The sequence below is a fragment of the Thermobia domestica genome, chromosome 3, assembly GCF_964235325.1.
Source record: "Thermobia domestica chromosome 3, izTheDome1.hap1.1, whole genome shotgun sequence".
Lineage (NCBI taxonomy): Eukaryota > Metazoa > Arthropoda > Insecta > Zygentoma > Lepismatidae > Thermobia > Thermobia domestica.
The window spans coordinates 305182924-305199133 of record NC_137456.1 but is presented as its reverse complement, the minus strand read 5'-3'; the positions used below and the strand labels follow the sequence as shown (position 1 = coordinate 305199133).

Sequence of the window (16210 nt, the reverse complement as noted above, 5' to 3'; positions counted from 1 at the left end):
ACGTTAAACACAATACGAAAAGCGTAAAAAAAAAAAAAAATACATTTGAAGTACTCAGATAACTTATAGCACCTAAGTCCATGTAGTGCTCATGACATACATTCCTGGCGCCCTCCGAAGTTAGTTTAACTTTTTTTGACATTATCTATATTTCAAGAAAATATGTTCTTGCATATCTAAGTTAAATAGTTTCCTCAGTAATTTCTAAGTTCAAGTAATTTTATCAGTATTTTTTGTACCTTGTGACAAGTATTAGTAAATCAATATTGGTTCAGTAGAACTAAAATCATCTCAAAAAGCAAAATTCTTTCGCAATCAAGTACTGACTTACGTGTCTGTATCTGATTCTAATGCAAATTCTCTCTCATGAGTGTTACAAAAATGTGTCTCAGTATTTTGGGAACAGGAGCCCATCAGCCCATTCCTCACATTAAAAAAAAAAAAGTTTATATGAACCTGTGCTCAAAAGTGGAAGTTTCGGAGTTATAGGATACCGAAGACGTAAAATAAGTGAATTTTAAAGGTCCATAGTTCCATTACTGTGGGATCTACCTTAGTCGGGTCATGTCATCACTGAAAAAACTGGTATGTGAACTATCCAAATATCCATGTTTAAGAATGTTCCAGTACTTGTACCAATTTTTAGAGGTAGATACAGGGAGATCAAGTACTCCTAAACAACCTCTCTAAAAACGATTGTGCAATTACCGGAGGTTCTGAAAGTTGGATATTTGGATAGTTCACATACCAGTCTCTGAGTGATGTCTTGACCCGACTACGATCGGTCCTATAGTAGTGGAACTATGGACCTTTAAAGTTCTTTTTTTTTTTTTCACGTTTTTGGCACCCTATTACTACAAAACTGTGCACTTCCGACCATGAAGTTTTATTTTGATGTGGGGAATCTATTTCCAAAATATATTGTGAACATTTTTCTAACACCCTCTATATTTTTTGATGATGATAACGTAAGGTTAAGCGAATAAGTTCATTACATTATTATTATTATTATTATTATTATTATTATTATTATTATTATTGTTATTATTATTATTATTATTATTATTATTTGTTGCTCCGGTTAAGCTGGTGAAATTATCAGATGGCGCCCGCATATCCATAGATATCAATCAGGTGTGCCCAATCACTGAAGAATGTTGAACAGCGATCTTATATGATCCTTATTGTTGGTGTTGTGAAGTTTCGCGTCCTGTTTCGGCAGCGAAGCTATATGAGACGTGGATCTATACTTGAAGGTAGAATCTGCACTATCGCAATGCATTCAATATCCTCATACCAGGAATTGAACCTGGAACTGCGCACACTAAAGGCGCGTACGCTAGCCAATTAGACCAGTGATTAGGGCTCGGTTTGTACAATTCATATCATACAATTTAATTTTCTTAATTTGAAGCTGAATCTTTGTCCTGTATACAAATCCGCAGTACTGACATGGTGTAATTCTATGGTGTGTTTACTCAAGATAAGTGCAGTTCGGCAAATGATTTTCAAGTTCTCATGCTGAATTTTACAAAAGTATCCCTTCCTCCCTTCGTTCTCTATTTTGAGCGGGGTTGCAATACCCACTATGCCTGTTCTTTCTTCCCAGTACTATGACTAATACGAAACAGATGCCAGGCAATGTAAAACAAGGAAGCTGGTTTGGGAAAACGGGAAATCGAGCACTACCCGGCGAAATTAAAATAGCGCAAATTTTACAGTAATTATGTGATATCTTCAAGCAGATAAAAGATAATTGAAATGTGGAACAAGAGCGCCATAGACAATATTATTTTGCGTGAGGTACCGTTATCACAAGTCACCCAGTGTCTTTCCGTTTTCAGCCTTATTGAAACGCGAAATTATATGCCGATTTTCAAAATGGCTGGAAATCGAAAGCAGATAAATGAGACGTGATAACAGTATCTCACCTAAGATAATATTGTCTAGGGCGCTCTTGTTCCACATTTCGATTATCTTTTATCTATTTGAAGATATCACATAATTACTGTAAAATTAGCGGTATAACTGTGGCAACCAAGAGTCCACGTGGAGTTGACAAACGACTGTCAATTGTTTAAAATGAGGGGTTCTGGTACGCCATTTAAATATTGGGGTTGTTTTTCGCATGAACCCTCGGATGATGACTTATGCACTAGCGTAGACCACACATAGAAAAACCATTCTTTATATACGAACTGCACTCTGGTTCAAGAAACAAACTACAGTACATCGAAGAGCACTTGGCTATTTAGATTTTTAAATGTGTACTCTAAGGGGAAGGAAGGAGGGCAAAGAGGAGAAAATTTATTCCAATATATAGTACCTCAGAAGTTCTTCATATTATGGAGATGAAAGTCAGTACATGTATAAACTATCATTAAGGTTAGTTTAAAGGGACAAGTTTCGCCGCTAGATGTCATTACAGTCTTCGTATCTCTCTCATATATTTTTTTTACTTTTCACGAAAACTCACAATTTCTCTTATAAATTTCAACCTAGAGACTTCAAATTTTTTTAGAGAAGGAACTTCATAATTCAACATCTCAAAATTTATAATTCTTCCTATTCAATTTAACATTTATGATAATCTTAAGATTAATGTAAAGGGACAAGTTTTGCCGATAGATGTCACTACAGTCTTCGTATCTCTCCCATGTATTTTTTACCTTTTACGAAAATTTACAATTTCTTTTATAAATTTCAGCCTAGAGACTTCAAATTTTTAGAGAAGGAACTTCATAATCTATCCAAGGGAACAATCCGTGCCGATTTTATATTTAGAATTTTCTTCATTGTTGAAACAGTTACATTGTTAAAGATTTGGATATCCATTTCAACATTCAAGCCATTTCAACAATAAAGAAAATTCTAAATAAAAAGATCGGCATGGATTGTTCCCTTGCATAGATTGTGAAGTTCCTTCTCTAAAAATTTGTCTCTAGGTTGAAATTTGTAAGAGAAATTGTAAATTTTCGTGAAAGGTAAAAAATACATGTGAGAGATACGAGACTGTAGGGACATCTAGCGCCAATGCTTGTCCCTTTACACCAACCTTAAAAGTATTTGAACAGACGTCTCAACGTTTTCGATTGTCTGCCATACAAATCCACACCTTTGAACCGTTAGTATTTTGCGGATGCTATTTAGATCACTTCATACTGCTTTTATGTTCCAAGTTTCCTTTGTCATTCACTAAAATTTAAAAAAAAGAAAGAAAAAACTTCGGTAAGAGTCTTAATCTCAGTAGTGTGGCTCGATCTCCTTGATCCCCTATGACTACGCCACTGTAAATAAAAGCATTGTAAGACGTTTTGAAGTCAAGCCAAACGGGACTTGAAACCATTTTAGCGAAGAAGGGAGAACATCTTAATAGATGATGTCGTTTTGGTAATTACCTCGAGAGTCATTTCTTGTGGTACGTATTACCAAGTCACTGATGTGTGTGTGATGCGGTATCACTCTGTGTACACATAAGACCGTACTGTATGAGCGTGGAGCGTGTTCGAAAGCAATCTACATGGTTTCATGTGAGTCGTTGCATGCATTTTATGTGCCTTTTCTACGACCAGTTAGTTAACACATATGCACACAGAGAAATGGAAAGGAAGTAGGGAAGAGACACGGGTGTGCTAATAACAAAAGAGAGAAAAAGACTGGATTGTCGCACTCGTACACATTATGCTATCATCGAAAGAAAATTGGCTGTATATATCAATCAGCAAATAAAATCCTTAGTAATGCACGCTAGTGTCATTGTTGCCAAATGTATAGTACTAATAACACTGGACAACAAATTATAACTTTTTTCATGCTTCGGAAAAGAAAGTTACATTTTCTTGTGCAAATAAGGATGCTTAATACAAAAATGACAATAAAAATGCCGAATTGGTTCGAGTTTAAGTGTAATCGACAGAAATATGTGTTATGTAGAGTTGACACTTTTAGATTCTTGAATTTTTTGTTTATCCGAGTATCGTGGTTCATATGTCATTCTCTTATTAGAAATTTAGAAATTAGACTAAATTTACAAAAAAAAAAAAAAAAAAAAGTCGGAATTTCGAAGGGTCAAGACCTGCAGGACCCCCCTCCTGCATATGTCCCTGGGGATAGCAAACTGTTAAACAATGGAAGCTCATTGAAATAAAGCAGATAACTCATGTTGTCACGAACCCTTAATTTGCCCACCGGAGCACGTACATCCAAGGATAACGTATTTCTTTGAAACCCGAACCAATCTTCAAAAACTAATTTCATATTTGTTATTAGCACCCTAAAATTAGTAAGAATTGATTACTTTTATCTCCGAAGCATTTTCACTGTTGACCAGTCTAACTATTACAGTGTAACGAATCCTGTGCTCAGCACAGTGGCGATCCAGCTCAGGGTCGGGGGGCCTAGGCTCCTGTTTACTATGACCGGTGGCGTATTTACGATTTTGTTTAGGGGGGGTTGCCTGAAAATGTGAAAATTCTGCAAGATATTTCATATACTTTACTATAGTAAGTAAGATTTCGGGGGGGCTTAAGCCCGGAAGCCCCCCGTAAATACGCCACTGTCTATGACAAAGATAGTTGAAGCTATTATATATATTTTTGAAAGTTTATACTAAACGTTACCCTTTATCCTTTATTCTAAAATTTTTGATAGTTTCAGTTGCAGTTTTCTGTTATGCAATATGTAAAACAATATTTGAGGTCCACAATGCCAACGTCCAACCTAGTCATGATATACATAAGGAAAGAGTTAGTTTGGAAACTTTTGCAGGAACCATGAAAAATGGTAAACCTATAACATACCTGTCATAGTCTGGGTTCTGGCTGCCTCACTCCCAGTTTTAACTTTCTAGATCCGCCCCTGGTTCAGCAGAAAACTATATGATGGAGAAACTTATGTTCCGGAAATTTTCAAGTCTAACTCCATATCAACGCCGTAACTTTAATCTTTTCCTGTAAGGACAGACGTTAATATTCGGGTCCCTCAGGAAAAGAAATGGCATGAAATATGAAATTTGGTCCTTCTACAATTTAAAAGCTTAATAGGCACTTTAGTACTTCAAAGGTCCTTGCTTTTCCATTGAAGTTTTGCTCGCAGGGACGTACGCAGGGGTTCTCCCCTGAAATTTCGACAATTTTGTAAATTTAGCCTAATTTTAGGAACAACTGTAGAAATTTTAATATGAAATACCCTCATATTGAGTTTGGACCCTCCCCCGAAATAAATTCCTGCGTACGCTACTGTTTGCACGGATTATATTTATGCTTCATCTTAGGAAAATATCTTTTGTTCAGATAATGATGGGGCAGCAGCAGTTTAAATTATTTTATTTATTTATTTATTTTGGAATTGCCTGATTAAGTCATTCCATGCTTCAGAAGTTAAATTCCATGAGGGGACAATATTTGACACAATTTAAAGCCTGGGGAGCGCGGTGGCTCAGTGGTAGGGCGTTCACCTCTGGTGCTTGGGGTCCCTGGTTCGATCCCAGCTCGTGCCGTGTGGACTTTATGGTGAACAAACTCCGTGGGCCGTAAAACTAAAAAATTTATTTCATTTCACAATTTAAAGCCTTGATAAATTCACAAGACAATATTTGACACAAAGCTTTTAGAAATATATTTTAATTCTGAGGGCCCTAAATTTTGCTTGGAATGGGCCAAAATCAAATTTTTGCTTCACTCATGAGAGTTTTGTTTCATTTGTATATTTGGTATGTGGCGAACGTATTCCATGCTTCATTTATACATTCAAGTTCGTATCATACCATATGGAGTAAGAATGTTTTGTATTGAAGTGGGTCCCCCTCGAACGGCGGGAAGCTTAAATGTGTTACAGTTGCCCCTCCTGCCCCTTACAACTTACGGCCCTGTTCCATATCATTATTCTTTTTCAACGTAAAAGAGGAAAGCCATTTTGGCTCTGGGTATTATTGCTCCAAATTCAGTATTTTCTTCTTCTTTCCAAATTTTCAAATTTGTTTATGATATGTAACACGTTTAAAATATTTTTATGGGCATCTGTTTAATAAAGGAAAATGGGCACCACCCTTCGAGACAGCCCTTATCAGAGCTAAGTCTTCTAGTTCTGCTAGTTTATTAATAAAATTCTCCAGATAGTTTGTTTAAAAAGGTCGTGACAGCATAATCGGTACGGTGTCTACCTATCACCTGGGCGGTCCGGGTTCGATAGCCGGTAGATGCGAGAGACATTTCTCTTTTGCCCAACCTTATGTAAAGTAGGAAGAGCGTAGTGATCACTGGATTACCTCTATAAGGGCCGAGATCAAAGACATACAAAGCCTTACCTCCATATGCAGCCCTTGGACCTTCATAGTATCTTCTGAAAGAGGGACGAGGTTGACCTTTACTTTATTAGATACTTCATTTTTTTTTCCATCAGGAATGATTGAGACACAAACGGTAAATCCTTTTCTTACAAATAAAAGTAGTAACAGAGTTGACAATGACTTGCCATGGGATTGAAGTTTTAAACAATAATTTTGAAGTTCTAAACTCTTGATTGCAAATCAATAATTTTGAAGTTCTAAACTCTTGATTGCAAAACAATAATTTTGAAGTTCTAAACTCTTGATTACAAAACAATAATTTTGAAGTTCTAAACTCTTGATTGCAAAACAATAATTTTGAAGTTCTAAACTCTTGATTGCAAAACAATAATTTTGAAGTTCTAAACTCTTGATTACAAAACAATAATTTTGAAGTTCTAAACTCTTAATTGCAAAACAATAATTTTGAAGTTCTAAACTCTTAATTGCAAAACAATAATTTTGAAGTTCTAAACTCTTGATTGCAAACAAGAATTTTGATTTTTCACTTTGTTTTTGACTGAGAAAAAAGCCTCAGAAAATCGACAGCGCAACCGCAATACTTTACGACCCGTCGGCAACCATCCCGACTACGAAACGTAAATTTTAATAATTTTCTTTTTAAATGGATAGATAACCTCTTCCATTGAAAGGGAAAACAATATTGCGGCTTGATTTTCATATTATACATTATTATGCAGATGAAGATCAATGACGCTAAAAATAACTTTTATCGACTATAAATCAAGCCATTATACTGGCAATTATAGCCTTCACTGGCTCTTTCATCCAACCCTAATAATAGATCCGGGTCTATATTCTATATACAGTCATTTGACACTACCCGGGAAATCGACGTGCTTATATGCAAGTTTGAAATACAATTAGCATTGTATCATCCGTTTTCAGTTCTTGCGCTGAAGACTGCAAACTTAAAGTGATTAAACTTTAACCAGACAAGTTTCAAATTTTTCCACTTCTCTCGTTAATATTTACGTACTTCGAAAAATAATCCATTTTGGTTATTTTTATAAATATTTGGCAACACTGAAGATATATAGAGTAATTTGGTGTGGATGCAATGCAATGTTGTAAGCAACGCGTACTAACAGAGAATAGAATTCACAAACAATAGAAGACAAAAGATCGTAGATAAAAATAACAGATGAGTTTTTGCAGGGTCGTTTTCCACTGAATAGCCCTTGTTAGATGAGTTGTGTGAATTTGTGCGCTAAGCAGCAGTATTTTGTTTTCGCGAAATTCAAGCGTGCCATGAGGCAAAATTAATGCCCGCCAACTTCTTTGTAGAGAAAGAAGCTAGCAACTAAAGCAAGCAGCCGAGTGTTGTTGACCGAGTACAGAGATAACTGACATTGAAAGAGTGTGTGTGTGTGTGTGTAGTGTCGCGCACCCAGAGCGTGGGGTGCAGTCCACACAGCACCCTCCTGCTTTCCTGTGTTCTGCGACATCATCACCATGGTCGGGGGCGGGGAGGTTAAAGTGGCAACAGTAGAATTGGAACGAGGGAAGGAATCGGACATGGCGACGCTTCCGGTGTCCAGAGCTCACGGAGGAAGTGATGTCACTCCAGAGAAGAATAATGTCACCAATAAGGAGATGGAAGCTGAAGTTGAAGCCAAGAAGGAACTGCCTGTCAAAAGGTAAATAAACTAGATGTTGAGGAAGGGGAACAAATGGTTTAGTTTAGAAAAGATTGAGAGGGGATATCATGTAACATTTTTTTAATTCTAGCATTTTAGCTGAAAAACGAAAGAACAAGGTACAAGGGCGCCGATCCTGAGGGGGGGGCCGGGATCCCCCAAAGATTTTGTGGGTCCCCTATTGTATTTATGAATATACAATATTTGGCATAATTTGAATGTATTTTGTCTTAAAATCCTCATATATATACCTTTTGCATCTAAATGCCCCCTTCCCCAATTTACAGAGAAATCGGTGCCCTTGCTAATAAAGGTAGCCTATATTGTGTAGAATAGGCGTAACTTGCGTAGTTGCCCAGGGAGAGACAGTCTCCTCTCCAGGTTTTTTCTTGGATGATAATCGCAGTAACTACTACAATATTCGCAAAGCTAGTTTATCATTCGTTTGTATTTTGTATATTAGGTATAAGAGCCTAAATACTAAAAATAATACAGAATTTATCATGTTTCTTTTGCTTAAGTGAAGGGAGATAATGAAATGCAACTTACTACAATCATAGATAATGTTATTCTACAACAGAAAATATGAACCTCAAGAATTTTCAGTGTTGCCATCCATAGAAATTACAGTATTGACAGAATAACATTGTCCCCAAAATCTAAGTTAAAGCAGAGACTAGACGAACAAACTTAACTGTATTTGATTATGTATCATGTTGTCTTGGAATCCTGTGAACTACTTTGTAAATAATAGTCGTATTTAGTTTGTAATACACAAAATAGTTTTAACATACAGTTATTAAAATTAAATATTAATGTTACTTGAAGAGTAGTTCACTGTATTCCAAAAACAACATGATACGTAATCAAATGCAGTTAAGTTTGTTCCTCTAATCTCTACCTTAACTTAGATTTTGGGGGAAATGTTATTCTGACAACACTGTAACTTGTATGGATGGCAACACTTATAATTCTTTAAATTCATATTTCTTGTTGTAGAATAACATTATGAATGATTGTGGTAAGTTGCATTTCATTATCTCCTTTCATTTATGAAAAACAAGCAAAATAAAAATGGTAAATTTTGTATTATTTTTAGTATGTGAGGCTCTTAATACTCACTCTAGTTCGTAACAAATCTATTTTATTTATTAATTTATATTATTATTATTATTTCCTGCATATGACTTTGAAAGCTGGATATCATAAACTCGCTAGTACATTGTTTAAGTGGATATGGACTCTGAAATACCGTTTCATTTTCTGAGATGAAATCTAAAATATGACGTAAAAGCGATTGCTATTAAGTTATCAAGCATAGTGAAGGCAATGATGATTTCAGATTTCTTCCCGGTTTGGATTTTTAATACACAGGGAGTGAAAGTAGTACTGTGTAAATAATAGTATGATGAACAATCAATTTTGTACCCATAGAAAGTAACGACCAGGACCACCCAAATTTATAATGGTATACACCAACTCTGTTTTTTTTGACAATTCCCAAATTTAAGGGGTAGTCCTAGGTACCCCTCCCAAATTTTAAGAAGGATACATTAATGTACACATGTCCCATGAAAGAAAGTGGACTCCTGTACACGTCCATAAAATCATATAAGGTAATAAAGCCTCAAAACCGCCGACATTTACATTTTTACCAACTTTTTAATATAACGAGGTAGACTCCAAAATATAAATACATAGCCCGGTCTTATGCTACGACACCTAATTTTTAAATTTGGCAATTTCCAGAATTTAAGGGGTGGTGGTAGGTACCTCTGCCAAAATTTAGAGCGTGGGCCAAGGTATCCCTACCAAACTTTAGAGGATTGGTCCTAGGTACTCCTATTTCATTGATTCTGGGCAGGGACCATAGGTTCTGAGGCAGGGGCCAATAAGCCATAGTGCCGGACCTACTACTGCGCTGCTGTGGGTCCAAGTTATAGAGAAAGTATTATTAAGAGGCATTACTTATTTGTAATTCAGTGTATAAACTGTATAAAAACTTTTATAATTAAAAAAAAGGTGAGAGAAAACCCCGTGTACCGCTTCTATACTATACGTTATAATATTCTTTCTAAGGTTTTCATTATGGCCTTAGCAAGACAATAACATACGGTATGTTTATTGAGGTATAGCCCTAAACTATGATTAAGTCTTACACTTTAATTTTCTTTAAAATGTAAGACATATTTCAATCGATAGATAACATCAATCTAAGTAGAATGAGATGTCTGAAGGTACATTCTCATGCGTAGTTTCCGAGAAAAATGAGAAAATACTAATTTTTGTGATGCTCAGAAATATGTCATTCGTTGCCAATAATATTTTTATTCTACGGAAACAGGTTGTTTATTTATATATTTACCGTAAGATGTGAAAACATGTATTGTTAAGTTTATAGCCTATTGTGTTTGTTCTTGTTTATATTCTCCGAACAGGGGTAAAAGTGGGGGAACGCGAAACAACGTCGTTCCCCCACTTCTAGAAAATATATGTGGCGTTCCTCCATCTCCTAGAAATTACAATGAGCAAAGATAGGTACGGGGACGGCGTAACGTTCTGCAATCCCAAGAATATACTCCATCTCCGTGCTAGTATCTTTACTAATACTGAAAATGATAGAAATATACTTCTATTGCCGGTTTCAATATTAATTGATAAAATATCACGTCATACAAACTAAACTCCTTCATGTGGTGTACATGTGACACTGTTACTTGTTTCTAAATTGTTCCTCGTCGTAACATTAGAAACATTGAATTCGTCTACAATACAAAACTGTAATACCACGAAATTAACAGTGATGTCAACCCATCATAGAGTTTTGTTTCTTTCCAATGGCACTGCATCAGCTTATTATATCTTGGAAATTTACACGACCACATTTATTATATCATGGAAACGTGCAATAGCACATTTATTGTATCATGGAAACGTAGAGTACCACATTTATTATATCATGGAAACTTACAGTACCACATTTATTATATCTTGGAAACTTACAATACTACATTTATTATATCATTGAAACTTACAATACCACATTTACTATATCATTGAAATTTACAGGAAACTTACAATAGGCATACCACGTTTATTATATCCTGGAAAATTATAATACCACATTTATTATATCATAGTAACCTGCAATACTACATTTATTATATCTTGGAAACTTACAATACATCATTTATATCATGGAAACTTACAATACCACGTTTATTATATCATGGAAACTTACAATACCACATTTACTATATCATTGAAATTTACAATACTACATTTATTATATCCTGGAAACTTACAATACCACATTTATTATATTCTGGAAACTTACAGTACCACGTTTATTATAACTATAAAACCTAGAACGTTACAGTATCGCAAACATTCTAATGTTGAAGGTCTTTGCAATAGTAACGAGGCATGTGAGAAGGATAGGGCAACGCACATCCAAACTTCCTTAGTCTCGAATAGTATGATCATAATATGACGTATTTCAAACGAATAGGAGCAAACTTACAAGACGGTGAGTCTCGGGTTCGTTTCCCGGCGGGAGCTCATGTGGTTTGGATCTTAGATTACACGTAGTTCCACGTCTCATAGAACATTCGACGGGACATTTTAATCCAACTCGACACAAAATTACAAGAGATTGAAAATTTAACTTTTATGACATGGCTTTATTTCGAAAAACCTCCTATGCTAAGTATCACATGCAGTAACGTGGATGTTTAATAGACGTTCATAATCCGTTTACAGCAATTTGACATATCAATGCATTCCGGAGATATAAAAAAATATTGGTACTTCTTTTAACGATTGATATCTTACCTTTGTTCCTTAATAATACAACAGTTATAAGTTCTTGCACTTACATAACTTTGAACAGTGTTGCAAACTCTGTCAATATTTTCATGTATTTGCAACGTTCCAATGAATAAAAATATAACAGACTTATTTTTTGTATGTGGTTATCTTGCAAAATAATAAATAAGGATTTTGCAAGTAGACCACTACCCTATGATAAGAAAACCTACAATAGTACGTCCCTATTGTCTTTTACTGCCTCTGTTGTTTTATAGTTCATAACATATGTAATATTGATACAAGACACAGATCATCAAGTAATTTCCTATTGACGATGAATTAAAAAAAAAAAAAAAAAAAACAGAGTCGAATATAAAGGTTAATTTTGCCTTTTTTGGCTCAGAAAACGAGCTATGCAAATCATTAAGCTTTTCACTTTAAAACATTTTTAATTAATTAGTATATAATGAGGAGTGGTTGCCAGTTGAGGATGCTGCCGAAAGATTTTCGATCATGGAAGCATGCCCGTATCCAGGGGGATCTAGGGGGCCGCCCCCCCCTAAATTTTTTCTGGCCCTCCTAAAATTTTCACGGTAGGCTTGCAAATGAACTATAATACGGTGATGAACTATCATATGTTTGGATCGGGCCCCCCTAACTTCAGCCGGGGTCCCCCTACATTTTTGGGCTGGCTACGGGCATGCATGGAAGACGGTGTGTGTATATATATAGGATGGCCCGAAAGTAGATATACGGCTCTGAATTGATCAAGTATGACATTTAAGTTTACTAAGTTAATGTGTTTACTTGCTTCAGTGTGCTCCAAGCTTAAGGCGTAATTACAAGAACATTAAGAACAAACAAATAAAGAAACTAAATTATTATCTGTATGGATAAATAATATAAAAAATGTCATGAGTCTATCAGTATGGGAATGTATACCTACTTTTGGGACACCCTGTATGTATTTTTCTGTGATTACATTCCGAGTTCAGATAAAACAAAATATCCTTACTGTTAAAAAAAAATACTCTGACTATTTCTTGTCGGTTTTCAAACTTCAAAATATCACTGTTAAATTTGATACCTACAATGTTCATCTTTGTGTTTCAAATATATACAGGGTGACCGCGTGACTATGTTACAAAATTTAAGGGATGATTCCTGACACGGAAACAAGGAAAAAAGTTCAAATAAACTTTTGTCCAACGTACATAATTTCGGAGCTACAAGGTGCCGAAAGCGTGGGAAACTGACATTCAAAGCTCTATAGCTCGACTATGGTGAATGATAGAGCTAATGCGGCATGGTCACGTCAAAGACACCGAAGCTGCTGTATTCAAAAATGCTTAGGTCGAGATCGTGCAATTCGTGCACAAGGGATTCCCCAAAGGAGCGTAGGGATTCCCGGATAATCTGTCAAGAAAGATGGGTCGAAAAGGATACGGATGAATAGCTGTCCCAACAGCTAGCAATAATGCGTCTGTACTAAGTCGATATCTCGCACAAGCACAAAATGGCGAACACTTTTATACGTGCCATATGTGGTTGCATAACGCGCACTAAATAAGAGTGGGGAAAATATGGAAGGAAAATGTGAATAATTTAGTACAAATGGTAAATACATGATAGTACACTATCCTGTTCATTGTACGTACAGACGCGTTTAATGAAGGGAATAATCATGAAACGTACTAAAATGTTGTACAAACATCACACTATCATTGTTTTCTTTCATGTAGTTTTGTCATTGAAAGCAAGTAAAACTAAGGGGAAAAACCGGGGTATATGGGTGCTTTCTTCCAGGCAGAAACTTTATTTCATTTGATGATACGAGCCGAGGATACTTTTTACGAGAGGGGGATTTTTCCGCCATCCCATGTTAATTTGACCACTGCCAGAGAACAACAGTAAAATATCCGTTTCTTATCATTAGCCGTAATGTGCGTTACCCGAACATTGAAAAAGAACAAGGAAAAACAATTTATCAGGACGTTTGTTTTAGTCGCTGCTTCCGATGTTTTGAAGGACTAATTCCGAGATTTTGTCTAGAATGCTTAACATGTCGTATTGTTATCGTTTAGAAGATATTTTGTTTTCACAGACGGTGCTATCACCTGAAGTACACCACAGTTTGCAGGTTCGATCACAAGCATTTGTTCTTCCTTCTGTCGTAGAAAACAATCGAAGGTAAGGAAAGTAAAAGACAACCCTACTAGAAGGTGTTGTGGAAGGTGGAAGGTCATTCTTCATGTGGTTTTGTTCGTAGCGTACGAGTTCCTTAGTGCAGTTTGTGCTTTGCTTGTTCGAATGTGAGATCAAATGGAGTATTCGATAGCAGAACTTGCGCACATGATATTTGTATACGGTCAAGCAAATGGCAACAGTCGACAAGCTAATAGGTTATATCGACTGAAGTATCCAGAAAGAAGACATCCAGCCCATACTATGTTTGCCAGACTTTTTCAACGCTTACGAGACACGGGGAATTTACAACCTCAATACTACGACCAAGGAAGACGAAGAACCACAAGTACTCCGAACTTTGAAGAACAAGTGCTTGACCGTTTCACCCAAGACCCAACAGTAAGTACCCGGAAAGTAGCACGTGAAAGGGGAGTAGCACAAGATACTGTTTGGAAAGTAGTACACGAGCAACAGTTACACCCCTATCACCCGCAGAGGGTTCAGGCCTTACGTCCAACTGACTTTCAACCTCGCGTTCGGTTTTGAGAGTGGTTTCTCCAACGCTCTGTAATTGATCCACAGTTTGCTTCCTACCTGATTTTCACAGACGAAGCTTGTTTTACGAAAGACGGGATATTTAATAGTCACAATAGTCATGTATGGGCAGACGAAAATCCTTATGCAATTGTGGAAAGGGGCCACCAAGACCGATTCGCCATAAATATGTGGGCGGGTATTATCAGTGATCAGATAATAGGTCCATATTTACTACCACCACGATTAACTGCACCAGTGTATACGAGATTCCTGCGAGACATACTTCCAGAGTTATTAGAGGATGTCCCTCTCGGTGTTCGTCAACGGATGTGGTTTCAACATGATGGCGCCCCAGCCCACTTTTCAGCTAGTGCTCGAGAGTATTTGAATCAAACGTTTCATGACAGATGGATTGGAAGAGGCGGTCCTTCTAATTGGCATGCACGTTCCCCAGATTTGCATCCACTTAATTTTTTCTTGTGGGGTCATGTCAAAACACTTGTCTATGAAACGTCTATAGACAACGGAGAAGAACTTAGCACGAATACTCGCTGTCTGTGATACTATAAGAACAGATCCTGGGTTGTTACAGCGGATGCGTCAGATCTTACTGCGACGCTGTAACGCCTGTGTTGAAGTAGAGGGACGCCATGTCCATCACCTATTGTAGGATAATTGGGAGATTTGTCTCGTTTACAGGTAATTGATGATGTTCTTGGCTGCATTCAATCCTGCTGTAAAATGTTGATTGAAGACATTATTCCCATTCTTGTGACTTTTGTTTTTAGGAAACAACCTCTTTTGCATTATGGTTGTTTCGCTCAGTTTTGTTTATTTGTTTTCAATGACAACAATACATGGAAGAAAGACTAATAGTGTGATCCTTTTACAACATTTTAGAACGTTTCATGACTATTGCCTTTTATTAAATGCGTATGTTCAATGATAGGACAGTGTAATATCATATATTTAACATTTGTACTAAATTATTCACATTTTCCTTTCATGTTTCCCATTCTTATTTAGTGCGCGTTATGCAACCACACATGGCACTATAAAACTGTTCGCCATTTTGTGCTTGTGCGAGATATCGACTTAGTACAGACGCATTATTGCTAGCAGTTGGGACAGCTATTCATCCGTATCCTTTTCGACCCATCTTTCTTGACAGATTATCCGGGAATCCCTACGCTCCTTTGGGGAATCCCTTGTGCACGAATTGCACGATCTCGACCTAAGCATTTTTGAATACAGCAGCTTCGGTGTCTTTGATTTGACCATGCCGCATTAGCTCTATCATTCACCATAGTCGTGCTATAGAGCTTTGAATGTCAGTTTCCCACACTTTCGGCACCTTGTAGCTCCGAAATTATGTACGTTGGACAAAAGTTTATTTGAACTTTTTTTCTTGTTTCCGTGTCAGGAATCATCCCTTAAATTTTGTAACATAGTCACGCGGTCACCCTGTATATATACAGGGTGTTTCAGATAAATCGTCCAGTGCTTATAAATCCGAAACGGCTGAGAATAAAAAGATGAAACAAAAAGTGAGATAGGAAAATGTCATAGGGCGCATCACATGGTGTTGTTGTGGTGACCCCCAGGGCCCTCCTTCAAGGGGGCCCAGGGGCCAACTTCAAATTTTCAAATAGGAACATGTATTTAATCATACCTCATTCAATAGTACTTG

At 36.5% G+C, this 16210-nt stretch overlaps 1 protein-coding gene across 11 annotated transcripts in view; it reads left to right on the top strand.

Moving 5' to 3' along the window:
• The window catches only part of OtopLa (proton channel otopetrin-like a), a 598778-nt gene that overhangs the window by 368535 nt on the left and 214033 nt on the right, over nucleotides 1-16210 (top strand). Inside the window, exon 2 of one of the 11 annotated variants that reach the window (XM_081752537.1) lies at nucleotides 7634-7986. The exons of 9 other annotated variants lie outside the window; for them this stretch is intronic. In XM_081752537.1, the coding sequence (XP_081608663.1) occupies nucleotides 7802-7986 (185 nt within the window). In that variant the 5' untranslated portion in view covers nucleotides 7634-7801. Of the gene's footprint in view, nucleotides 1-6705; nucleotides 7987-16210 lie in introns of those variants that run through there. One more of the 11 variants, XM_081752538.1, reaches the window with a different exon arrangement.